This window comes from Aspergillus flavus, chromosome 3 (assembly GCF_009017415.1).
Source record: "Aspergillus flavus chromosome 3, complete sequence".
Lineage (NCBI taxonomy): Eukaryota > Fungi > Ascomycota > Eurotiomycetes > Eurotiales > Aspergillaceae > Aspergillus > Aspergillus flavus.
Genome location: NC_092407.1, coordinates 2,599,850 through 2,626,024, shown reverse-complemented (window position 1 = coordinate 2,626,024; position 26,175 = coordinate 2,599,850). Strand labels below are relative to the sequence as shown.

The 26,175-nt window shown below is 47.0% G+C and overlaps 6 protein-coding genes across 6 annotated transcripts; 3 read left to right on the top strand and 3 right to left on the bottom strand.

Moving 5' to 3' along the window:
- Positions 1 to 330: 330 nt before the first annotated feature.
- Positions 331 to 4,974, bottom strand: F9C07_2230978 (dipeptidyl peptidase; the record flags this gene model as incomplete). The annotated part of the gene is made up of 9 exons (XM_041290997.2): positions 331 to 351; positions 407 to 671; positions 735 to 1,084; positions 1,167 to 1,302; positions 1,358 to 1,394; positions 1,462 to 2,029; positions 2,684 to 3,793; positions 3,857 to 4,736; positions 4,847 to 4,974. 9 exons carry the CDS (start codon positions 4,972 to 4,974, stop codon positions 331 to 333), a joined length of 3,495 nt encoding a protein of 1,164 aa, XP_041144715.2.
- Positions 4,975 to 5,586: 612 nt separating this feature from the next.
- F9C07_5116 (uncharacterized protein) lies at positions 5,587 to 8,319 on the bottom strand (the record flags this gene model as incomplete). Its single annotated transcript, XM_041285366.1, has 1 exon — positions 5,587 to 8,319. The coding sequence occupies one exon, from the start codon at positions 8,317 to 8,319 to the stop codon at positions 5,587 to 5,589; it is 2,733 nt and encodes a 910-aa protein (XP_041144713.1).
- Positions 8,320 to 8,518: 199 nt separating this feature from the next.
- F9C07_5115 (uncharacterized protein) lies at positions 8,519 to 8,881 on the top strand (the record flags this gene model as incomplete). The annotated part of the gene is made up of 2 exons (XM_071511309.1): positions 8,519 to 8,621; positions 8,679 to 8,881. The coding sequence occupies 2 exons, from the start codon at positions 8,519 to 8,521 to the stop codon at positions 8,879 to 8,881; spliced, it is 306 nt and encodes a 101-aa protein (XP_071365067.1).
- Positions 8,882 to 9,195: 314 nt separating this feature from the next.
- Positions 9,196 to 10,525, top strand: F9C07_5114 (cytosolic branched-chain amino acid aminotransferase; the record flags this gene model as incomplete). The annotated part of the gene is made up of 3 exons (XM_041285369.2): positions 9,196 to 9,424; positions 9,483 to 9,780; positions 9,827 to 10,525. Coding segments are annotated over 3 exons (1,226 nt in total), but the record flags the coding sequence as incomplete, so codon positions are not given.
- A 6,315-nt stretch (positions 10,526 to 16,840) lies between these two features.
- Positions 16,841 to 18,557, top strand: F9C07_2282097 (uncharacterized protein). Its single transcript, XM_071510540.1, has 3 exons — positions 16,841 to 17,324; positions 17,387 to 17,955; positions 18,032 to 18,557. The coding sequence occupies exons 1-3, from the start codon at positions 17,153 to 17,155 to the stop codon at positions 18,161 to 18,163; spliced, it is 873 nt and encodes a 290-aa protein (XP_071365066.1). The 5' UTR covers positions 16,841 to 17,152; the 3' UTR covers positions 18,164 to 18,557.
- Positions 18,558 to 24,191: 5,634 nt separating this feature from the next.
- Positions 24,192 to 26,061, bottom strand: F9C07_2088453 (casein kinase II subunit beta-1; the record flags this gene model as incomplete). Its single annotated transcript, XM_071508866.1, has 2 exons — positions 25,016 to 26,061; positions 24,192 to 24,958 (listed from the first exon to the last, which is right to left on the bottom strand). Exons 1-2 carry the CDS (start codon positions 25,254 to 25,256, stop codon positions 24,192 to 24,194), a joined length of 1,008 nt encoding a protein of 335 aa, XP_071365065.1. The 5' UTR covers positions 25,257 to 26,061.
- Positions 26,062 to 26,175: the final 114 nt, after the last annotated feature.

The following is a 26,175-nucleotide window of genomic DNA, read 5'->3' as shown; positions in this document are numbered from 1 at the left end:
ATAAAATGTCAAGTATAGACGGCAAGCACAAAGAAAACAAAAAGAATAAAAAGAAAAAGAGGGGTTATATCAATGCATGGAGTCCGCCAGCTGGTGGAAACAATAAACAGAATGACACTACCCTCATTCTTTAATTGAATACGCCATTCCCCTGCTGCAACGGCAGACGCGGAAGTAGATAGGGATATCATGAACTCCTCCAAATATTGGCTTGAAAAGAAAAAGAGTTGTGGAAAACAATAACGGAAGTTATTGCTGTAAATGGTATGCTTCTAGCATGCAAGACGGTGCATCAGAAGAATGAGAAACGAAGATGATTGGTGGAATTGGTTATCGAAGCCCAATTACACTCTGCAGTCATGTTAGGTTGAGCCGTCAGATCAGTGGCAGGGTTCACAAGCCTTACCATTTCTAAAGTCCATACTCTCCTAATCCAGATTTTCACCTTCCCTTCAACGCCTTCGATATTCTCTAACTCAATACCCTCCCACCAGCATCTTCTAGCAGGTTTTCTCCAAAATAAGAGGAGTTTTTGGGCCATGCCAACTGCGTTGTTATTGGGGATGTCACCCCTGATATCAGTACGGAGTTTGGCCAATGCGAGGCTACAGATAACTGCCTTGTTGGGCTCTGGGGCACGGTGGCCCCACCGGTCATCACGATCAAAACCACTATACTTATCTTAGTACTTAAGGTTTTAAAGAGAGCTGGATGCCCAAAGATATGAAGCTTACCCTGCAGTCAGCATCTCGATCAAGTGCTGCTCTGTTGAACCGGCTTCGTCGCTCTTTCTCAATCCTGAGAAGATCCCATCTTGCTTCAGTAGTGCTCTTGCAGCTGCACGTTTGACCTCGATCATTTCCGCGTGGTCGATATCCGGACGTGGAGGAATTGCATAAAAGTCAAGGTCTTCCCGCAGCACGATGATTCCTGCCCGGTCCTGGAGCATGTCCCTAGTCGACCCTTGCATGGAGTCCGGGGATATATCTAGGTCTTGCGATGCCGAAGCTGTTGGTGACGATGGGATGGATTGAGCGACGGAGCGGAAGAAGTCAAGCATGTACTGGAGAGACACTGGATCATACTAACGTGTATATGTGAGAAGGGTATATCAATTGACCAAGGGACCCATGTGTGAAGCAATAGAGTGTTTTTGCCTTACTTACATCAACGGGGTAAATATCACCTTCGTGAAAGGTGCCCATGTGTCCATCTGGAAGCAAACCATTCGGAAACAGCGATAAAAGGACAAACTCCGGCAGTGTCAACAGTTCGTCCCGGGAGAGTGTGAACCTGGTTCCTCTGCGAACCAAGTTAGAGATAAATGGCCAGTAATTCAAGGTTTGCGAAGTCTCACCTGAGGTCGAGAGTGATATGTTCATCGCCGCCGATGTCTATATTCCAGAATAGGTGAGTTATTGACTCGAACAGATGATCACAAGTGCCGATCAAGTGCCATACCTCCTAAAGTGTTTATCGGTGGACCACCCGCCTGTTGCACTTGGGTGATGATACTCGACGCGCCTCCTGCCGTAGCCATAACGTAGGTGAATGAGTTTATGGGGCTAGATCCTTCGGTATACGGGGGAGGAGGCTCTCCCTCTTCCGCCGACCTTCCTGGTGAATAATCCTTGTGATCCCTGGAAAAGGTTTCCTTGGTCTCCGCAGTCACGGATGATGAGTCTGGTTCCAGTTGCTCTTCTTCGGAGGACGGGTGTGTGAACGGCGAGACGAAAGCTGGCCCAGGTTCGGGAACTGTAACCTTGGCACGATTGGAATCAGCTCTAGGATGGAACACAAGAGACAAGAATGGTGGAGGATGTGCTGAGACAACGCTAGATGAGGAAGCCTGTGAAGACGGGGAATGCGGCGGCGGCGCAGTATAGAAGTCGTCGTCTTCTTCCTCCACTGTAGAATCCGGGAGATGATGCGGCCGCGCCGTGGTAGGCGAGCCAGGAGAACCTGATTGCCACGGCAAGTTGTCGAGATTCGTTTCGAGATCACAGGGACAGTGTTTATACTTGTATGCCTGTTGCGAATTGTGAGAAGCTACTTGTGAGGGGCGTCCCGTTGATCGAAGAGGATCCAGACTCCCGTTTCTCACGCCGATCAGGAGTGTGGTGTGTCTCTAGAGCTGTCGGCAAAACATAGGGACGCGGCGGGTATTCGTGAAAGACAGACTTTATGCTCGAGCTATCTTTAGGGGAGAGAAAACGAGAAAATTGATAAACGACGGGCAGCACGGAATAACCGGAAACTACAACTGTGAATGAGGCAAAGACGATGGGAAGAAGTGTGGGAGGGAAGCGCTTAGAGGTGAAGGGGGAACATTGGCAGAAGTTGGCCTACGGAGCACTTGGGGCTACAACGCTACTTCCTCCTCCGCCCCAATCACTTTGTTTACGCAAGGATCATTGGTAAACAGCCTTTTCTAGCGATGGATTTCTTGATTTTTCAGTAGGAATATCTTCATGATCTGTCGTATAATTGGATTCACAGCGGGTCACATGACTACGCCTCCAACAAGATACCCACGCTTAAAATATTAGACAGCCCGATGTAGTTTTAGGAGGTAGCTCGAATTTAAGGGGAACAGCATCAATGGGTATCTTGTATCCAGATATAGGTAAACTACATCACCAACGTGCGCAAGTTATATGCAGGTCTATCTATGAATCTAGACATTGCGTTCAACAAAGCTCTGGATCATTCCCTCAAGCGTCGGTTCATACTCTTTGAGCGTCACTTGGTCCTCATCTAGAATAGTGTTGCCCTGGACAAACACTTTACGTGGGACCTTGTTCTGAAGAACAACCTCGCGAACTTTGCTCCCCCACCACTCATCAACCGACGTGATATCATCATAGAGCTTCTTACCTGCTTCATAATCCGCGGTACTCTTGTAGACGTGCAGCTTTTGCAGATATTTCTCCACGGCTGGACGTCCGTGCGTCAGGATCTTCGATCGGTCCAGATGTATCTCCAAATCAGAGAGATCTTCTTTGGTGTAAAAAAGTTTGACGAAATCGTCACCAGCGTCAAGGAATGTTCGCAGAATACTATAGCGAGCTTGCATATGGGCTTGCCCCCATTTCTGAGTTTTGGGGTCCCAGAACTCCAAGGCGACCAAGCCTGCACGAGCCATCTGCAGGTATGCTGCGAACAAGACATCTCCAGCCTCGTTGGTGAGATCTTCTTGTCCGTTTCCGAATCCAAAAATCTTCAGGATGCTAAAGTCGCAGCTGAGCACCATAGCAACGCACTCTGCACGGCACTCTTCATAAGAAGAGGCGATAGCTCCGAAAACCGAGCTCCAGGTCTGACCAGGCTTGTACCATGTAGATACAGGTTTTCCCGTGACTGGACTCACAGGAGGGTTGGAAATATCAAAGTTATACTCTCCTGGGGCAGTCTCTTGAAGAAGCTTGCCAGTTCCGTGCCCAAGAAGTTCATGGATGCCTACCTGGACTTCAAACGCGGGGTCACGGCATCTGCGATAAACGTCCAAATCCTTCTCGGCAATAAAAGGAACAGGCTCGTTAGGGGCTTTGGCGCTAAGCACATTTCCAAGAGAAACGTTCTTGAAACCTAGATTTTGACGGATATCGTCATAATTTGGGAGATTGATGCCAGCAGGTATGCCGGAAGATTGAAAGCTCAAGACTTCCAACGAAGTGAAATCTGGGCTAAGAAACTTGTCCTTTTCAAAGTCTTCGCCCCATGGAAGCTTGGGAATCATGCTCTCTGCACTATCCACAAGCTTTCCGAATGCTCGGGTACGCTCTAGGTTAACCTGCCCAGGTATCGAATATCAGCCAATGAAGAAGTGACAAAAATCATGATGCTTATAGCATACCAAAGCAACGAAGCCTTCCCATTCTCCTCGCACTCCATGCGGGTCTCTATAAGTCTCTACAAACCCTATATTGGTCTCCAGACTCGGCTTTTGATCCTTCACCCAGATCCGCTGACTTTCTTTGAACGCTTCAATTGAACCGGCACCAAACGACAAGGCATACGCATCTAACATCCGTTTCTGGTTGTCGTTTGCTGCATTGAGCCCCGCTTGCTTAATCGAATGGGCGATTTTTGCCATTTCCTCTATATGATCGCCAAAAACCAGGCGCAGCTTCTTCCCTGTCAGGTTGCCATCCAGGTCCAAAGCGTCGACTTCACCAAGATCTCTGTCCCTTACAGGGGGAGAAGCAACACCCGAGGCAATTAGTAATTCAAAGTCACCGGATGACAACTTCTTAAGTCTTGTATTTTCCAATGGTAACCCTTTTTTTTCCATGAGGTCGCCGATAGCTGTGATTTCATCTTTCGTTATGGATGGCGAATCAGGGTAATAAGTAGTCATATGGCCATTATCCGTATATCCAAGGTGCATAAGCGCCTGCTCTTTTGTCTCATAAATACCGCCTCCAGTGGTATTCGCTTTCTCAAATGTTGCTTTGGTTTCTGAGGTGGATGAGGCTAACGCCTGAAAGGCTTCTACAGGCAGTCGAGGAATAAACTTGGAGTCACCAAAACCTTTGTAGTTGCCGCAATTTCCAAGAAATTGGGCCGAATACTCCAAGAAATAGCGCAAATGCTCGTCGCTTACATTGGTCCTCTTAGCGAGGTCAGTCCAGTTTCCATCACAGGCATGGTAGAGTGCGATTATGAGATCATAGATCGGCTCAGACTCGGGAGAAACCTGGCGCAAAGTAACGCGAGTGCCTTCAAATGCCGCTCTAAGATTAGAACAGTAAGCTCGGTCATCGGCTTTGTATGCACCGATGGAGTAGGTGATCATGCATGCGACTAGCAAGAATTGTGCAACAGGGATCCGGAAGAAACTAACCTGCTTATGTAGTGCGCATATCGCCTCAGCTTTGCATCCTTGAGATTATCAAAGTGATGTTTGATTTCTAGGCGAACTACCGTGGGAGGTGAGTCAGCCAGATAGTGCTGTTTGACCTTCTCATCCATCATAGCTATTTTGTGATGTGTGTGAGGAAGAGATACAGAGCTTGTAGAAAGGTTATTTGTGAAAGAGTAACAAGTACGCGAAGAGTGATGTGAAGGACGGGGACGATTGAGGGGCAGAAGAAAGGATCCGGAGGGGCGGTGGAGAGAATGCTCCGAAGGCAAGCGCTTCAAAGCGCCTCGAACAGCGAGCATTCTTGCACAGTAAAGTGTCTTCTTAGTCTTTCTCTGACTGGAGGTAGCCTCATGGATACACAATTCTTGGCAAAAGTGGAGTTTCTTCGGCAGCTTATCAGAATCCAGACCCACCCTCTCTATCTTTATGGAAACCTGTTGGCTATACGGAGTACAGAAGTATGGAAAACACATCGGCTCAGATTAGGCCTTGGCTCTAAAATTATATATGTATGGATAGCACATGACTATGTACTTATAACAACGAGAAACATAAGTAAAAGAAGAAAAGATAAGGGCACATGCCAGTCATGTTTCTTCATAGAAGAGACATAAGCGTGAGAAGATGAAAAGAAGAAAAAGGTAGTTAAAATAGGAAAAAGAAAAAGAAGACATATAAGTTAACCAACTGAGCTCTATAGTACTGCGGTATCATTCCGCTCACAATAAACTCTCGTACTTGTCAAGCCCCTGCTTTGCATTGCCTTGTGATACACTGTTGTTTGAGGATGCATCGTGGGCAACATTTATCCCCAAGGGGGACTTGTTTGCAGCTGCTAGACTACCAGAGCCTGGGAAGGTTCCCAACGCGATATGAGAAGACGGAGGTGGAGGGATGGAGAACGCAGCAAAACCAGGGGTTGGTTGTACGCTTGGTCCAGACATGGAGGCACCGGAAGCCTTCATATTAGCTAAAGCCCCTAATGATGGACCAGACAAAGAATTCTGGCTATTCGGAGAGCTCGGTGTATTCCAAGTGGCAGGTGACTTTGCTTGTAAGGTGGGAAATGCGGGCGCTGGAGAGGATGGTTGCCTAGCAGTAGGCTCCAACGAGGGAAACGAGTGCAAGTTATAATCAGGTGTAATGGAGCGCATACTAAGGCCAGAAGTACCCGACGTGGCATTGCCTCTGCTAGCCGACTCGACCATATTTGTTGACCACGAAAATGCTGTGGGTGGTTTCTTTTGAGAAGACGCCTCCTCCAAGAGCATACTGCTCCAGGGATCAGTATCCTTGGAGTTTGAAACATCAGGACCCCGTCCAAGGACAAGGCGCTCAAAGTTATCTCTCGTGGAATCCGCATTGGATTGTGTTGAGCTATTAGGTATCTTCGAGGAACTCCCCGCGCCGTTTTGGAACCCGCTTGAGTCTATTCCCGAAGAGAGCTCCTGAAGTTTCTTCCTCTGTTCACGCTCAATCTTCGAGGCTATATTTTTAATCAGGTTCATAAATTCTCCAAATTGATTTAAATTGAGAAGTGGTCCTAGACCGAAACTCCACAGGATTGGGAGAACCTCCAGAGCAAGGAATTCGGTATCAGCAATTGTGCCAATCTGTTGAAACACATGCAAGGCCGCCATCATGACAGCCGGCTCCTTCGTTTTGATCGCTTTAAGTGATGGGACGAGTTTTTCCTGGATCGTATACTTGTCCAAAATAGATGACTTGATTGGCTGTGGTTTGCCTTTCTGGACCAACCCAGACAAGTCATCTTCGACCGGCTCTCCTTCGCTTGGAGAGCCACCGCACAGCGCAGTGAATGCTTCCAGGCATCGTACTTTAATAGCAAGGCTGTTTGTTCGACTAAATGTAGAGGCGATTGGAGGGAAGACCTCATTCTTGACGGTGCTAAAATCAAGTATTGGAAGGATGACAGGCAAGCACTTGATAGCCCCGTCTACCAAGGAATGAGTAGGCGAGTCTAGACCTAGCCGGATTAGTGGCAAAACATCGTCCTTTAGCTCCTTTCCAGAGCAGTTCTGCGCCACGATTTTCATGTGTTCAAGAACAACCATGAGGCCCGCATCTTTCTTAGCATCGCGTTCATGAACGGCAGCTTTTTCTGACGGAAACAGCTCTTTGATTCGAGGAATTACCTTCTCTGGAAATGTACGACGTGCATTGGGTATGCGCTGGAGGATCGCAAAGATATTTTGTAAAATTAGCGGTAAGAGTTCACGATCTTTCAGCTCGTCCAACAATATGCCCAAGACTTTTCTTTCCAACACGGACACTGGAAATTCTGAGATGACCCGCTGCAGCCCACGCATGAATTGTGATTTCTCATACTGATTCTTAGCTGGCAAGGACTCCAAGAAACGGATCGTTGATACTAATATGTTATCGAAATATTGTGATTGCTGGAATTCACGGGCATTCAAACGCTGCGCTGGTCGCCTAGTTATTAGCCGGGGCAATACGTGCGTAACGAGGTCCCTCGGAATAGTGCCTGAGCAAAGAAAATTGTTGCCTTGTGATGGCGTCGTAGATGGAGAGCTGAGCAGTTTCCTGTATGAGCTCAGATTCGAATGAGCCTGGAGCGGAGAGATGTGCGGAGAGTTATATAAAGCTACGATGATGATGCCAAGGGAGAACAGGTCCGCAGAAGTAGTTACATTGGAGTCCAATGCAAAATCGGGTGATGTGTAGTCCAGATTCAACTGGACGGAGGGAGGGAGGCGAGGGTCCTGGTAAAGGACTTCTGACAAAGCTAACGGTGGAAGAGAAGACCGAGAGTCACTGGAGTTGGGCGGGCCGGCAAACCCAAGGCCTGATATCTTCCAGTCGGATTTGGCATTGATAAAAATGGCCTCGGGGTTAAGATTGCCGTGTACAAGACCCGCAGATTCGTGAAGGAACTCGAGACCCTTGGCAACTTGCAAAAGTCCCTTTTGGATTTCTAGCTCGTCAATCTCCAAATCTCTTCGCCTTCGGGTTCCATCAGGTTCTTCTACCATGTAACGGCTAGACCTCGAGCCTAACCTCGAGTTGCTTTCTTGCGCATCTTTCTCTTGCAGGAGCCTAGCAAGAGATGTGGTTATTTGCTCAGTCACAAACATGAGACCACCACCGCGGGTTTCCTCCACGGGCTCTAGAACCTGGAGCACAGAGGGATGTCTGAGCCGTGTCAGGCTACTTGCTTCCCGTTTAAGTCGTTCAACGACATCCTCGTGTAATTTCTTTGCCGAGGAAGAGGAGGAGCGACCGCCTAGACCACTCGGACGTGACTCGAGTGACTTCTTGTCAAAGATGAAAATGGAGGCTGAGGTGCCGGTGGACTTTTTCTTTCCATCATGGACTTTCCAAGGACCAGAGATCACTGCGGGTTGCGGAGAAATTTGATAATTGGCTGATATATTGGAACTAAATGATTTCAGAGCTGATGAAAACATGGTTCTCCCGCTGGTAGCCTAAGGGCATAGAACCAAGCAGTATCCTGGGTTGAGTAGCCAAGAGCGTTTATTTTCTTGATTCGATGTGACGATGGAGTTGTCAGAATGCCTCGGTAAGCTGTGGTTCACGCAAGATGTCCTCCCGTATACTAATCGGATATTGACAATGCACTTTGGGCGACCATTGCACGAGAAGAGAATGATGTTATTAAAGAAAGCAAAAGCAAAGGGGAAACGCGTGTTTGGTTCACCTCAGCCCTACACGCTACGCTTAATTATCCATCTCGAAACCTTCAGCCTAAGTATGCATACCTGATCTGCCATCTGAGCGGATGTTATCACGTGATAATACACGGTAGCCAATGAGCGACTATGGAACGGTGCACAGCTCAATGTTGATATCACGTGGCGTACCGCCCTCGAATGGTACCTTGAAAAGGCTATTGCCGGCTATCTGCGACTTTTAACTCCGACCTCGGACATCAGCCCCGGATTGTCGATCAATCACTTTGGCCTATTTATCAACAATCTCGTGGTTAATTTGTTGGCAACCAACAATTAACAAGCTGCATTTTACATTTTCATCACGAGACTTATATGACAACTTTGCCATTCGAGATCGTGTGGGGCGCTTTTGGTAGGCTTCCGTATCAGTTCGGTTATCGCTGGATCTTCCGGAGTTGGACCTAGGGTCCGTGGATAAGAGTCATCTCTTAAAAGGTAGCCCCTTCCGCCCTTTGAGCTCCGCTGCCGGCTTTCCTGTCCGTACTCCTGTCTTCACCATTACCGAACTCTCCTTAATAGCGACACGGTTGATAGACAATCCGCGAATTCATCTCCGTTCGTACCGCGGTTCTCAGTTTGCGGCGCGCAGCCATGAACTCGCTGCGTCAATTCACTCGTCGCAAGGCGCTACAGAGCCTGGCTGTCCCTCCGAGCCAGGGCTTCAGCACAATTAGATTATGGCAGAGACATTTCAACAGTACTCCAGCTGTTGCTTCCCGGCTAGCTGGCATTGATCCTTCAAAGCTTACGGTCACCAAAACGAGCTCCCCTAAAGAATTGACACCTGCAAAGGATCTCGTTTTTGGCAAGACCTTCACTGGTATGTGCAATCCACAGATTTGACCACATTATCCTATAGTAACGCGAATTATTGTTAGATCATATGCTTGCTATTGAATGGTCAGCATCCAATGGCTGGGATGCCCCTCGTATTGTTCCCTACCAAAACCTCAGCTTGGATCCCTCGGCTTGTGTGTTTCACTATGCATTTGAATGCTTTGAAGGCATGAAAGCCTACAAAGACAACAATGGCCAAATTCGGCTGTTCCGTCCAGACAAGAACATGGAGCGCTTGAACAAGTCTTCGTCGCGAATTGCTCTCCCTACCGTTGACGGTGAGGCTCTGACCCAGTTGGTTGGGGAGCTCGTGAAACTGGACAGCAGATTCATCCCTAGGTAAGGTCTTCGCCGACCTACCGCATACTTCAGCTAATAGCAATAGTGCCCGGGGATATTCACTATACCTCCGGCCCACAATGATCGGCACGCAAAGTACCCTTGGAGTTGGACCACCAGGATCTGCCCTTTTGTTCGTCATCGCAAGTCCCGTTGGGCCTTATTACCCCACTGGCTTCAAAGCCATCTCGCTAGAGGCCACTGACTATGCTGTTCGAGCCTGGCCCGGTGGTGTTGGGGATAAAAAGCTGGGTGCTAACTACGCTCCGTGCATTGTTCCTCAGTTGAGCGCAGCCTCCCGAGGCTTCCAACAAAACTTGTGGCTTTTCGGCGAGGAAGAATACGTAACCGAGGTCGGCACTATGAACCTCTTTATTGCGCTGAAGAACAAGGAAACAGGGCAGAAGGAACTAGTCACTGCTCCTTTAGATGGAACCATTCTTGAGGGCGTGACCCGTGACTCTGTTTTAGGACTTGCCCGGGAGAGATTAGCACCAAACGGCTGGACTGTGTCTGAACGCAAGATTAGAATGTCTGAGGTTGCTGAGGCAGCAGACGAGGGTAGGTTGATTGAGGTGTTCGGATCTGGCACCGCAGCCATCGTAAGCCCTGTACGAAACATCAGCTACAAAGGCAAGATGGTCGATTGTGGCTTGAAGGAAGATGAGGAAGCTGGCGAGATTGCTTCCCAGATGAAAAATTGGATCGAGGGGATCCAGTATGGTGATGAAGATCACAAGTGGAGGTAAGTCTGTTATCGGATGCATTCTTCATGTGCTCATACTGATTTTACCAGCTACGTCCTGTAAATGCAGCTTTGGTGGTAGAAAACGGGCTACGAGTTGTCTAGAATGTTTTACATGATTCTTTATGGGTATCGATAAAAGGGACGATTCGCAGTCTTCGGTTATATCACTGCTATAGTTTGGTTTGACCATTTTTCGACTAGCATAAGCGCTATCTCGCATTATAACATATTCTAAAACGAATATGCAGAGAGTCTAGCTACCTCGGCTTTGCAATTCTTCCTCTCTTTTATCCAGCTGGAGTGAGTACCACCACTCATGAGGTGAAAGCTACCTTGCGAGTCTGGTTGTAGTACCTGGTGAGGGAGGATCCTGGGTAGGTCGACACTTGCTGAATCTACCTCCACGAAACCAAGCCTCTAGCAACCCGTGAATGTCCTCTGCAAATGTCCTATCATACCTTTTTAGAAAAGGAAATGATCAACTGTGCCCGCCTTGCGCTTAGACCGCAACACTCAGCCGCCATATCATCGTGAATGACGACTTAGCCTGTATGAGGCTAGATCGTTGATCAGTGTCCTGCCATTCTACAAGGTACTTTTCCGGTCGGCCTTTTCGGTCCAGTTCAAGGGGCGCTTGAAGAGCTATGCCACGGACCTTGTCAACCACAGGCGTGCCTCGAAACGGGCGTAATACGACGATCCCAAATGTTTATAGAAATATAGTAACAGATAGCATGCCAATGTTAAAACGACAATCCAGTGAGATAGTAAAGCACTGTACAGCAGTACACTTGACTATTGACAGAGTGATACACACCCAATGTCAATGACTCACAATAGTACAGGACGGTCTCTGCCAGCGTGGAAAATTCGAACCTCTTTTATTTTCTATTTGTGATACTCGAACCTAGCCTAGGAGGCAACTGACTCATAAAGTGCTTGGTCCGGAGTATGGATTAGCGTGGGGAGGAGCACTCTGGGTATTGCCTGAGGCACAGTGTCCCTAACGGCCCCCAAACAGGAACGAGGCGTAGCTGTAAGCCCAAAGCGGGTGTGCATAAGGGACCCCCCAAGCTATCTCGTCATGCCTGAGGTAGGAGAATCTCCAGGCAGCCACGAGGAGATCCACAACGCATGCTACACGACGTCCAGAATGTCGGCAGGATCCGTTCCCGCCCAATTAGTTCCATTACTCCGTCCACAATCATCCGAGACGGGACAACAACGGCGAATAAGTTGATCACCACGCATCTAAACACTCCATACCAGGCCGATCACCATGGCATTCTCATGCCGCCACGAAGGCTGTGCTGTACAGCGGGACCCGGATGTGATGGTGAGGGGGAACACGGAATATTGAGTCATTCTGGTGGAGAGGGAATCTGATGGGAAAGCGGATTGATAAGGAGGGAAGCCGATGCGAGCCGCAAGGCCATTCCACTGCATTCATTCACCATTTTCTGAATCTGTTGACGACAGGCGCGGAGATATGCGCCGCCGAATGTCGGGTTTTAGTTTAGATCGCCGACACCAGACAATAACATTTCCTTCATTCTTAAGAAACTTGCCGGTTAGGCTAATGCAGGTGTTAACTTCTAAGAATTTACAAAAAGGTGTCATGCTATTGGCGGCAATGGGCGTTACTCGTAAACCAGAAGATTTCTCATGTCTAAACCCGAGTATGTTCGTTCTGTGAACATTTCAGGTATGCATGTTCTTGGAGAAGTAATGTATATTCCATTTGATAGCTCTGGCTGATCATAGGATCCCAGTATATTAAAAATCAGGTATAACGATATTGAAATAATAGCTCACCGTGGCCTTCAGAAACTGACTGGTATGGACGCATTTATCCTAAACGAACTCCTTGAGTGATGCCTGGTACTTATCCCGAACACGCGACCAAAATCATATCGGATTCGTCTACTTGGTTGGAATGGTATGTACATATATTCTATGATCAATATTGACTATTGACCGGGCTTCTGACGCACTCGGGCCATTCCCAGTGCTCGATAACTAGTTAAAAATAGTAAACCCCGCTCGCCTTTTTTCTTTTTCCTTTTTTCTTAACTCCGTACAAGGAAAGCCATCCTTTACTGATTCCTCCACCCCGCCTTCAGCAAATGAAGTCAATCTTTACGTTGATTGTATCTCGGTGTATAACTTGGCCCCGACACTTATAAGTTGTAATTGATACAGCAATCTTTCCGACAGCCACGTCTCTTTTAACGAATCCATACCTGCATAGACTTGGGGCGGGACTAGTGCTCTCTATACAGCGGAAGTTTCCATAATCTAGCCGTTCATGCTACTTAACTCCACCCGTCAGATGTCAAGCCTGTCACCACGTGCGGTCACCCACACCTGGCTAAGCAATTGATGTTCGTAATCTTCTCGGGCGGCACAGATGATCCTTAGGCTTAGTTTACCATTGTAAGAGGAGCAGTAGTAATAATGACCCTACGTTAAAGTGATAAAGTATATAACCAGTGATAGAATCCCAGAGCTAGAGGGGCTATTGAAAAAAGCGACTGAATGTAAAGCAATCATACAAAACAGGTATTTAATGCCCGAGACATGCCGATTAGGTAACACCTGAAAATATCATTCTAATCACTGCCAGTTAGTGCACCTATACATATGTATGTTGCGAACTTGCAGCCAAAGCACGATATGTACCAACGAGTCCCATCGCTACCCGGATGTTTCAAGATCATTGCTGGAAGGTTCAACTATTCGTCAACGAGAATGTTTGTTTCTTAGAACCCTGATCCCTGGAAAGATGTCATACCGACCATTAAACTCCGCGATGGCCTATCTGCCGGTAGAAGGGAGGTTAGTCGAAAGTAACTAAATAGTATTGATCGGCAATGTGATGTTCTCCCAATGCACAATAAATTAACATACAGCTCTTTTCTTTCTATTTTTTACTATGTCCACGGGTCTAACCAGGGCCGGGAGTAAGGGAAGGCAAGAGATGAGGTTACATGCGATGGCGAGGGGTCATGAGGTAGCGGGTGAGTATGAATGGATGCTTATATGCAGGCCCAGACCCCACCACCACCAAATTAAGACCAGAGATATCACTGTGCATGACAACCCAATTGGGGCCAACCATGTGATTGGCGCTTCACCTCGAGGCATACATCCTGAAACAGATACTGATTACTACCTGGCTTCCTTCCCTCGCCAATGAGACACCGTTTCATCAGCCCTACACAAGGGGGGCCTTGAATGTGACTCGAGCGCCCATCGTATCACTCCGGAAGGGATAGATTTCTTGGAGAGGTAGGGGGAGGGAAAAGGGAAAAGAAAGAGAGAGAAAAAAAAAAGAAAATAGTTGAGCCTCATAGTTGCCAATCCTCGAAATACCTCAGACTGGGGTAAAACCAAAAATAGACATTATCATATTGACGCATCCCCCCACACCCATGGAAGAACTCTCTACCTTTCAACTAATTCCTTTCCAATCATCTTACTCCTAGGGAGAGAAAAGGCGGCTTGGAATTCAATCACAGTAACGTATTAATGTGCAGAAACCTAATTTAGCAAGAGCCTTACGTGTGTCATCAACTCGTTTCATGTTATAGGATAACTCGTCTAGCAGTACTTTACCGCCCCCAAATATGATGGAATGCTGGGTATCTGCCTTACAGTTGAGCCTCGCACGGGTTGTATGCGGTGTAGACTAATAGTGGACATTGGACGATGTAGATCATTTCTAGCAACAGAAGCAGCGAATGAAAGAAAAGGGAAAAAAGAATATGGAAAGAAGAAGAACACACATACAACACGAGAGAGAGAGAATGATTGGTACATAATAACACTACTCACCGTATTCATGACATAGGCAAAATAAGGCTGTTCCACGTTCTTACATATTGTCAGATGATCAATATCTTACCCATGTCTCTAACACAGCCTTATGCAGTTCACCATGTTCATCAAGTGTCACTGTTGTTCAGAATAAGAGAAACGATATACAATTAGAGTACCCACGCTGCCATCCACTGGGGAGGGTGAGATCTTTATCCTTAGTGTGTTGCCAAGATCAAAGGGGTCTGCAAAACGTGGCAGAAATCGAGGCCGTGCACTCTTCCACTTCAACATTCTTCAGAATTTGCCCGCTTCTGGTTTCGCACTGTCGAGGAGCATGCAGGAGGTCAGTCGGAAGTTGCCTAAATCCCCTTTCTGGAAACTGGTGCACCCTGGTGTGATTGGTCAGAAGGTATTTTACCTTAAAAAACATCAAGATTCAAAAGAGTTACCCAACTTCGGAGGGAGATGTAGCCTGTCATGTAAATGATTGGATCGTACTAAAGTACTATACGGAGTACATACTAACTCTTATTGACAACAAATTTGTCATTTGTTAGAACTGGTGTGCGGTAAAAATACAGTGTTAGTTCTTTTCGTTTCCTTCCTCTTTTCCTCCTCTCTTCTCTACTCTGTTCTTCTTTCCCGTTAACACGCCCTAGTAAAGGAGCATATACGGAGCAACACCTGCAGTCTAACTAAATTAGTGGGATGGGGGCCGGCGGCTAATTTCTTTAACCCGGAAGGAGTTTAAAACGGTGGTATTCTGACTGAATGCAACCAGTAGTCGCATTTGCCCGTAATTAAAGTGGGTAAATATCAATATCGAGAATATGGTATCCAACTCAAAAGTACAGAGTAAACACCAGTACTATGGAGTTAAAGCGTATTGACGTATCTCCGTGTCAGGATGCGGGTAAGGTTAAGAAATCTATTCCAGATACATTTGTAGTATTGGAGAAATATATCTCTGCACTTAACCCCATCGGACAGTTGAACACTGAAATGATGACGACGAACTACTAGAAGGATAGATAGACGCAGGAAATCCGAGGTCCGCCACAATAGCAGCGTACAGAGTATGCAAATCATCGGATGACCGGCGTCAAATAAAGACGCTTAAAATTATCTTTTAGTTAGTACAACCTGCACCTCTCTGCCTAAGAATAGGTAACCATGGAGATAATGAGGATCGAAAACGAGGTTAGTGATTCATTGTGTAACCATACTCTTTCGTCAATACATGCCTTACTGGTATGTTACAATGTCAAATCTAGCCCCTTCCTGGGACACAGCATCTTTAGGTTCCATTTCCTTTTGGAGACAGAGCCACACACTCTTTAGGGAGCCACTTTCGCTACCCTAATCCAGGGAACATTCTTGCTATTTGTAAAATACCTAGTAATATAATACCTATATACTGTACATACATACATACATACAAGGGCAGCAGCATCCATGTTGGACCCCAAAGTGCCCTGGGTAACATGCATGGAAGGAAAGTAAATCACCCAGAAGGGCCCCCATTAGCAATGCATGACTGTGCAACTTCCACTTTCCTTACTGATCTTTGTTGGCTCGCTCGTAAAAGAAGATTTGGTTAGGATGGATATATGACCTTGAAAAAATTGTTCATTGTTACACTTGTTTCGAGGCTTTTTACTTTACTTTACTTTTTCTTTTTGGCTCGTTTCCGAACCTGCTGCAAGGTGAGGAATTGAGCGTGTCATTGAGCAGCAGCAGCAGCAGCAGCAGCATCACAGTGAAAAGAACAATAAAGGAAAAAGGTGTGAAGATCTACATTCTACATGATGTTGCTATTTATTATCAAGGTCCTTTAGAATCTAGCCAGTACGTGAATTGCAAGGCTCATTCATAAATACAGTTGGAAAACCGCCCCCTTCTTTGGAGAATGCAGCTTCAACCTTAGCGACATGCTGCTAATGCAATATCTGGGACCACATGGATGATGGTGGACAAACCCGGGGGCGGTTGGTTCAGCACAGCCTGATCTTGCTCATTTTCCTTGGTTGTCATTTTCCCCTCCCCCCTCCTTCTCGGTCTTTTCGGTCATCGGAGGGTCCGCTTCAACAGCCTCACAACCTGGGATTCCATCAGCCCGCCAACCATTTTGCGATGCAGCCCTGAACATCCGCGCATCCATTCGGGAAAAGTTCCCTACCAACACATGGTCAAGCCATGCATACTAATGGCTCCCTGCCCCCAAGCCCCCAGGCATTCACCTGTTGCGAAACACTAATGTTACCGGACCCAAAAAAAGTAATTATATTTATTCTATTTAAAAAAATGTTATTATCTGTTTAATCAAAACCAAACTAAAATTAAATCAACCCATAGGAAAAAAGAAAGAAAAAAAAAAAAAAGAAAGAGAAAATTAAATGGAACACGGGATTATCACTGTTATCGCAACGGCTCAATCGCTGTCATGGGTTGTTTGGGACTCGGAGACCGGGGCTTAGCAAGCAATGAGCTACATGTAGGCTGTTTCTCTAGTGGATTGACCATGGCTCCAACTCTTCTTTAAATACTACGTGATTCCTTTCTCTGTTTTAGGTTCCGGTGGTAAATCATCATTGACGGCTTTGACCACTTGAATCTGAATCTATATAGTCAATCTTCCTTCCGTTCTCTGTTCTTGTGCCGCTCATCCTCGATTTTACTTTGATCTCATTAAGTCTACCAATCGCAGACGGACGAAACTCTATTCTACTATCACATCATATATAGTTGGCAGTTGCTCGTTTCCCTCTGCTATTCTTCCCTCACAGCCTTTATCTGCCAAAGATGCACCGATCAAGCAGTCACACCTACCAAACAACCAGCTCAAGAGGCTCGTCGAGTCATGCCAGCAGCAGTGCCTTTAGTCCGAATGCCAATCCCAACGAAGACTGGACCAAAATATCAGATCTTGCCGAGCGGCGGCGTATTCAGAACCGAATTGCGCAGCGCAATTATCGTAAGTGTGCCGTTATCGAGAAAACAACATGGGCATATCTTCTGACTCGGGCATTGTATTAGGTAAAAAGCTCAAGCGCCGCCTAGAGGACCTTGAGAAGAGGGCTGCTTCAGCTTCAGAGTCCCCAGAACGGTCCAACGAGAGGACTGAAGCGCCGAAGAGTTCGCATCCCGCCAAGCCTCGTGCTAGGAACTCTCGCGCTTCTAAGTCGAACGGGGATGCCACTAGACGGGCTACAGCAGAGAGGACCCCGGCCTATGATGGTTATGCAGCACAGGATGACAGGGGCGCGATGTTCTCCCATCAATGTACGCGCCAGCTCTCCGCATCACCCCCGCCTGTGTATTCTTATCCTTCATATTCCCACTTGGAACCCTACGGGCAGTCCCCCTATGGACATCCGCATCCCTATCATTCAATCCCGAGTACCTACAGTGATATGTATAATGGAGAGTACGGGGGGTCAGTGCCATCTATTCTCCCCGTCACAATGACTACGACAGGCCCAGTCAAGAGGCCGCATGTCTACGCGGACGAAGATATAGTGAGCCCGTTTAGCATGAGTTACGCATCCATGGCTGGCATCGATTTGTGTCCGAGTTCGCAACATCTTTCGGAGTCCAATATCCCTGTACATACCCCTCCCTGTTCATTGAGCCGATCTGCAAGAAATCCCATATTCAGCAAGACTAATTCCCTTCCTTCAGATGCCGCCGCTGTCGCACGTTTGCAGCGATGATCACTCCTCCCCATCGACACCGGCGGAGCCGCCCAATCTGGCATGCCCTCTTACTCCCGAGTCGGACCCGTGCTCTCCTCACTCGTACCCTCTATTTTAATGACGTTATTGGGTTTGCTTTCGGCGATGGCTTGTTGTAACGACTGGTATGATAAATTGGGTTATGTATACCGTGGAGTTTTATTTCATTCATTCGACTACTCTGGGTGGGCATGGGATGCCATCTGTTTTCAAACATCACAAGACATATGGCAGGGCGCAGCTTTACAGGGTCCTGGGTTCGGGCGATGGGACAGCTTGATTGATACACTGCGGTTGGCGTTCTGGCTGTTATGGGAGCTTGATCTTGGGGTGGCCACGTTACAAACTCCTTCCTGTTGTCTTTCCTCATTACTGTTATTATTATCATTATTGTGATTTATATTCTCCTACAATTCATGTCTTCTCGGCCTTGCTACAGAATACAGCTTGAAGTTCCTTATTTGTGCGTGTGCTTTTCTCTCCCTCTCTTTTCTTGGAGGTAAAACCATTGACGGGGGTCTCAACCAATCGGTGACTCTCTGGGTGTTGGTTGGCCTTAGGTTATGTATTGTACGGTACAGCTTGGCCCCCAAACAAGTAGCAGGCCTGCTCACTAGATTTGGGGCTAGACTGGAGAGACTCGAGTTCTTGTTGAACTTTCATCAGGGTGATATTTTTGACTCTTGACTATTACTTTTACGATCAATTTCGATTTGTATTATTTTATTTTAATTTTCTTTCTCTCTCTCTCTCTCTCTTTTTTTTTTTTTTTTTTTTTTTTTTTTTACTTTATTATGTTTAGGTTTACCTTTTTCTCAGGATATCTTCCTTTTTATTAATTACTTGCTTTGGTTGACTTATGTGCCTCGCAGTTCCCCAGCGGGAGCCTGAGGCGTTCCATTATCTTCTTCATTTCTTTTCTGTTTTCTGACTCTCTCCCTTCAACGTTGAGTCACCCGTAAACTAACAATGATACAGAGTGATCGCAAAAAATTCCGGATTCGGGTATTGTTGCCTCAGGGTTGTTCCAAAAGGAATCATACCTGGACGATATGCCATAAGTTAATCTGCTCAATAAAGTGATTTCCCGCGGGGACTCACTGGCATACTTACGCAGGCAGCTCCAGGCGAATATTGGCACCTTGGTATTGAACCCCATTTACCCTTCAAGGCATAACGCTTGACAGGCCCCATTCCGGCGCCATCCGTCCGGCACGCGGTAAAAGCGAAGGCTCCTTTCAACGCCCGGGCCAGAACAGAAAACCCCTTGCACACTCAACTTGCGGGTACCCTTTATTTTTCATTTCCATTTCCATTTTTCTATTTCTAATTTATTTATTTGATTTGATTTGCCCTGCCGGCTTTGGCCCGTGGACTAGATTGACTGCGAGGATTTGATCTCTGGAATCGCTTGCAGTGGGGCTCTGCGCGAGGAACGAACATGCTGCGCCTCCACCACTCCATGGTGACGTGGTACGGTGTATGAATGTATGTACACATCCATGGGGGCCATTCTCATGAGTTGAATTAATTAATTCGATTATTCCGTGGAAAGTGTCGAAGAACTAGCTTCAGCCTTGCAGGCTTTACCCTGGACTTTGAATCTCTGACCTCGTGCTACTGCTACATCTGAGGAATGAACAATGAGTGCACAATGATACATGATACTTTTGAAGGAAGACTCGTTCTGAGACCCTTATCCGGATTGGATGTGGTGTCCGGCGCAGGACAGTTGCATGGCCCGAGCCATTACTGGGAAGGTGTATATATTGGTGTTGATGCATGAAGTAGATGTTCCCACCCAGTATGATAAAGAAAGATATTATAGAATCCGGCGTCACTTTGAGCCTCTTTAGTACGTATAACCACCACTCTTCTGCCTAACAACGTCCAACGGGACTTGGTCCCGTCCTACTCCCAGTCAAATCTCGGGGAACAGATCGGGCTCTGCATGCCCTGGTACCAGCAAGGCAACCTGATCCTTGAGGACCTCATGGTTGCAGATGTGCTGGAAAGACAACAACAACAGCAACAATGCAGCCACACGATAGGGATAAATGAGCACTGCAACCGCTACCAATTACCTGTTCCGGTTATCTCGAAGTATCATTGGTGGCCTGAAAATACATTGCATATTTATTACCCATCTATCTCGTCCTTACTATTAGTCGAAAGGGGAAAAGAATTTTTTTTTTCTCTTTCTTTCCGTATCTGTTTTTACACCTCCCCACTTTCTTGTTCAGTCAGTTTATCTTGTCTGTGAAATACGGCGTCAATATTCACCGTATAAACTTCAACTCGGGCCTGTCGTGGTACAGGGCCATTCGCGTGAACCGCCACGGAACTTGACCTGATGGTCAGCCTTATGCCATATCCATTAAATCATGACACGGAGCAATGGGTGATCAGCCTCTTGGTGCGAAGGTCCAAGTCAAAACACCCGAGCAAGCCAATCAGCGTGGCGAGCGAGCAAACTGAATGCTGACAGCCCGCACAGGTTTTGGTACCGGTGGGTTTAATGATTACTAGTGGAGTAGTTGGGCAATTCCCCACTTTGACAGATACCCGACCATACAGGAGGTACGGTAGTCTAACTCAAAAGGGAGTTATCCAGCGCTAGGCATCGACGACGTTACATGGTTTTGAAACCGGCAGTCGGGAGCCATTATTAATCTCGAAACTTTTATGCCCATCAAATGTAATCCCTGAAGTGGTGGTGATACTTGACTCAATAGTCAACTCGTATCCGGCTAAGCCGTCGACCTGTCCTTGCGTTAGTGTGGAATCCAAACTCTCGATTTTGGCCTGGGATTCGTCAAGGAAGGTTACGCAAGGCGGCTCAAAGGAGGCCAATTAATTCGTCCATCGAGGTCTATGTTACCGGCGAAACCCGAGTAACATTTCTCGGGAATTGATCGAGTATTTCAAATCGCATTATTCGACCCCCGGGAGAGATTTGAGAGGATTGTCCGACATGAATACAAAAGACACGAAGAATCCCTGTTGCTGAGAGATAATGGAGTCTTAACGATTCGGGTAATTCTCAACGAGAGGGAAATTGACTATATGATGAGTGACTATGACGGTGCATGCCTTAGCGTGCATCATTAGCATGCGCGTGGCCCTTCATGAAGATTACGGGATATATTCTAGACCTTATCTCTATCGTCGCGGATCCACTAAATCGACACGGAGTACGGAGTACATACAATGCTTTATATCAGCCGTTACCGTTAGAGAGACTTTGAATTTGTTTATTTATGTTTTTTTTTTTTTTTTTTTTTTTTTTTAAGACAGAGAGAATATCTCAAAGAAAATTAGAAAAATTACACTTTCCCAACTAAGAATACCCTAAGGACTGAAAAGTTCATAAATCAACTTGTATCAATCTGTAATATATCATCACTAACAATTTGAACCCACCTGAGGAATCTCTAGCCAAGCCTTGTATGATCGACTCTCCATTCGGACAAACCCCGAGCTCTTCAGCTGACTCCCGGGGAGTATCACCAAACAAAACGCAGGCAGGTGGGATTTCCAATGACTCGTTTGCATTACCCAAAGTGAAATAGCGGCTGCCATCTTGATACTCCTTGACTGCTAACAACTGCGCACGACAGAGACCGAATCAGGATGGATCAGGAAAATGAGATTTCTTATGCTTGTCCGGAAAAACTTTGCACCAGCTCGTTCCCATCTACCTGCTGTACCTATTGGCCATATCCAAGGGTATTGAATGTAGCACATATATCTGTTCTGGGTCTTGCGAAGTTGGAGAGCATCATAATGGTATTCTTAAATCCCGGCGAGCAACCGATGATGATCATTTGATTCCAATCCACTTCAACAAATGGAAGCTTGGCCAGGCTGTGGGTGTGATTCACCATCACTCTAGCTCGGGACAATCTCGCAAATGCCGCGCATGAATCATACTGAGTTCCTCGTTACGAACTAACCGAATGTTCCTTGACTCAAGTGCGACACCTCTCAGTGTTCGATGAGCTATCCGATCCCGTCTACAATTTTATGCTAAGTCTTAACGTGGGGCCCACGCCTGAGTTTGGTAGCAATCTCTCAACGTACACTATCAGCCTACCGTAATACCGAATGGACCATTCCATACAAGAAGATGACACTATTTCAAGCAGCCCAAGCGCTTCAATTGGAGACTTCAAAAAATATGTCCGGTCGCTCAGTTCTATCAAGTGACCTCATATCAACGAATTTCAGCCGCGTCTCGATCATTCTACATATGCCGTACACTCACCTCACACTCCCAGGGAAGAGCAAATATTGACGCCTCCTATGGTATATATCACGGAGCCGAGAATATCAAATATCATTGCCGAGCACCACCGTCGGCTATCTAATCCTACCTGACGTCCTGGACTAAACCATAGTGTTACGCAGTCTGGCGACTGTACATCGTTCATCTTCGGAGCAAAACACAATTATCGAATGAATCTACATCTTTCCTGCATCATAATAGACAAGAGTTCCCGCAAAGATGTACCTATAATGTTGGGCTGAAGATAAGCGCAAGTGGATGCAGAGTTGCGCACCAGCTATTGAATATCCGCAGCGCTCTCTCAGTGAATACGCAAGACTTGCTTCAAGCATGTCTCACCATTGCAGTGCGTACCAGAGAACAGCAGGTATACGATGCGGAGAGGAAGGTAGGACGTTGTATGCGCCAAAATTGGACTGGTATAATATTAGTTTTCTAAGAGGGAGGAGGGGAGGAGAAGAGGAGAGAGTTCGTATGTAAGACCTCCAGTTGTGCTAATTTATATCATACTACGGACTATGGTATCTGCACAGAGTGACGGAGGAGGCAGACTTGATCTCGAAATTCAATATTCGATTCTTTTCTCAACGCACCTTCAGGCTCACTTTGTTGTTGATACCTACAAGCCTCACCTAGCAATGCGTGCGCAGGTCTGAGACGTTATTCTGTCTGCTCAATTGCCCGGACAGGCACCTTTCAACCTATAAATACCCTCCGGTCTAGAAAAAAAAAACAACCGAATATTGATAGCTTGCAACTGTGCCCTTTTGACTGGACTAGTTTCACTACGTCTGTTGTAGACATCGCCAGCATATAGTATGTAGAATAGAAGAGCACCTAAAGTTGATGTCCTCTGACTCTGCCTCTCTCACCCCGTGAAGAACCATCATCGTGAAGAGACTGGATCGAACTTCGTTTTCTAAATAAAATACAGCACAGACACATAAACATACATAGTCCTAGACTATTCCTACATCCAATAATATGAAGGCCAACATGAGATATATACGAAACAACCAACTAGCAATCTGATACATGGTAGAAGTCTCGTTCTGCCTTTATGTAAGTAAGGTAGGTAGAAATGTAGCTAAGTCGTACAGTCTTGTCATTGCATGTTTTGCTGGTGAGAATACAGTTCATTTCCATAGCATTATCAATGTTGATCTTTCTAATAAACGAAAATTGATGTAGGGCTGGATGTACCTTCCCTTCATTTCCCTCTGTATTTCTTATTCGACTAGCACTTTGGTATAAACTATGTAGTAGTGTTTAATGGCTGCATACGAGAGGCGGAAGCGACGAGCAATGCTAGGTGTAGTATAATACCGCAAAGAGCCCTGCGTCCGATGGTCTGCGACGGGAGTCATGCCTGCATTGTTTGAATCTACCAGGAGGATAATCAACTACAATCATTTAGGTCATCAACATTCAAAGTTTTAATTCCATGATTGCTCTGTGTACTGTACTCGAACGTGAATCTGTACGCCAGGAAGACGGAAAAGTCGACCCGAAGACGCCTTGATGCAGTCAAAGAAATGAGACATAATTCAGTGAACATAGAGAAGACATACATGAATAGTTGACGAAGGAAGGGAATGGGGGAGTTGTGGGATGAGAGGCGAAAGGAAGACACACAAAAAAGAGAAGAAAAAGTTCAATTGTTGTTTGAGAGGACCGTGGACCAAGAGGTAGTGGTAAAAAGGAAAAGAACCACAAAAAGTCAACATGCGCGCTTCCATCACTTCCACACTAATTTCCTTCTAAATATTCCTTTCCCATCGCCCAAAAGAGTTTTAATAATGATAGCTGTTGTGTCCGTTTATCCCGCCTCAGCGCCGTTAATGCTCATTTGATCAGGGTTGTACCGCCGTCTCCGCATAGGTGCCTTTTTCCTCTTTGCTATCGCCGAGTTCTGCGCTCCTCCTGCAGGAGCGGCGCCCATTTCTGTATCGCCGTCGTTGTCGGCTTCCCTACGAGCTGCCTCATATCGGGCCATCTCATTGAGTTCTTCAACATCCGTGGGCTTCATCCGTAGCCATTTCATACGTGGTCCGGTCCGAGACCGCTCCGAAACCCGGAATCCATAAATCCGTGATTCATAGATCTTGCCCAATCCAAGTCCGGGGCAGAAATTGGCCGTTCGTACCCCGTTAATCTCCACCGGCTGATGAGCAGGAGGAACATCGGGAGAGACCTGGTTATTTACTGTGGATGACCGTGCCGGCGATACAAGAGAGCTATCGAGCCGAGGACCAATGTCCAAGTCAGGGAATGTCATGAAAAATAAGCATCCAAAAGTAGTTCCAAAGAAGGCACCATCAACAGAGTGGAAACGACTGTTTGGGGGCGTATACAGATCCTGGCAGCTCGGACAAAAGAGCTTCACCGTCTCTTGGCCTGGAGTATCAGATCGACCAACAGGCAGAACCTTGCAACCATTGCAGTAGACGCGGGGGCAGACGCCAAAATGCTGCATCTCGTACTTCTCCAGCATCTGCTGTATGCCCGGCCGAGAAGTGATATATCTCTGATGAATTAAGCCGTAGAGCAGCTCAGCAGAGCTCTCTATAACGCTCAGATCACTGGCTACCCGCGTATGCCTTCGGTCACCGGCTCGCCGATACCCGGGGAGCTTCTCATCACCTAATAGTTCATCCTCGTCTTCCTCTTCTTCTTCCTCCTCGTCCTCGTCCTCATCCTCCTCTGGTTCCACATCCAAGATCATCTCCAATGCCTCCTTGTACATGGGCACCTGTGACTGCAGTCCCGTCAAATTGAAGTCATCCTCGATGAAATCCTCCGACACCTCGGCAAAAAACTCATGACCCATGAGGGAGCAAAAGGAGGAGATCCATGACTCCGGGGCACCTTCCGAAGATGACATATCGAACGAATCGGACGCAGATGATGAGGGCGTTGATTCAGACAGTTGACTCAGATCCAGCCTGTCTAGGCCGTCGGCCAACGCCGAACCTGTCTCTCTCGACACGTTGCCGAGCTACCGGTAAAAACCGTTCTGGGGTGATCTCGTAAAGAGATAGGGCGCTGACAACTTGCACCAGCTGACACTGCGTCCCGGCCCAAGTCACTTTCGCTCAGGAACCCCCGGGTTCAGGAGATTGGGGTCCTTGTTCAATGGCGCCAACTGGAGCACCCTTAGAGACCAAAAACAAGCGAACGAGTCTGTCTGATAGGGTCAAGGGTCATAACAATGTGCGAAACGAGACTTATTGTGCGATGAGACGGCGTTGACGTGATAGCGATAAATTCCCCCCACTAAGGAGTCGACTTCAGACGATCATGGAAATTGGAGACAAAGTTCGGATATTGGCAATTATCGATCCTTGATGGGCACAGTGAGCAATAAAACCGGGAGTCCCTGTCTCTCCTTCCCTTTCTTGATTGTGCAGTGATTGATCGCCGCAGTCGAGGGGTTCTCCGAAATTAGGTTTCGTGGGGCGGTGGAAAAAGATGTTTGCCAGCGGTCCCAGTTGCCGTGGCCGTCGCGAACTAGATGAAAGTGGAGAGTTCCCTCAACGTCGAAGGTGTGGCCTCACAAACCGTAGGTCGTCAGTTGGGCATGGCTTCTGGCTTGATTAGGGGTTCAAGAGGATGGGTGGTTGGCGAGAGAACTTGGGTTAACTCTCCAGCCCTCTGATTGACGGCAGCCATGCGGGGTCACGTGCAGGGAGTGAGGGCTGGTCTCGACCGTCCATGGGTACTTGAAGTACTACCTCCTCCTCCTCTTACTACTACTGCTGCTGCTGCTGCTGCTGCTGCTATTATCAGTACCACCTGTTAAC

What these genes read in the sequence shown, in the direction of transcription:
- F9C07_2282097 (XM_071510540.1), top strand. Translation starts at nt 17,153, where the DNA reads ATGCACCGATCAAGCAGTCACACCTACCAAACAACCAGCTCAAGAGGC. An exon ending in AATTGCGCAGCGCAATTATC is followed by an intron (nt 17,325 to 17,386) that starts GTAAGTGTGCCG and finishes GCATTGTATTAG; the next exon opens with GTAAAAAGCTCAAGCGCCGC. An exon ending in TTTCGGAGTCCAATATCCCT is followed by an intron (nt 17,956 to 18,031) that starts GTACATACCCCT and finishes CCCTTCCTTCAG; the next exon opens with ATGCCGCCGCTGTCGCACGT.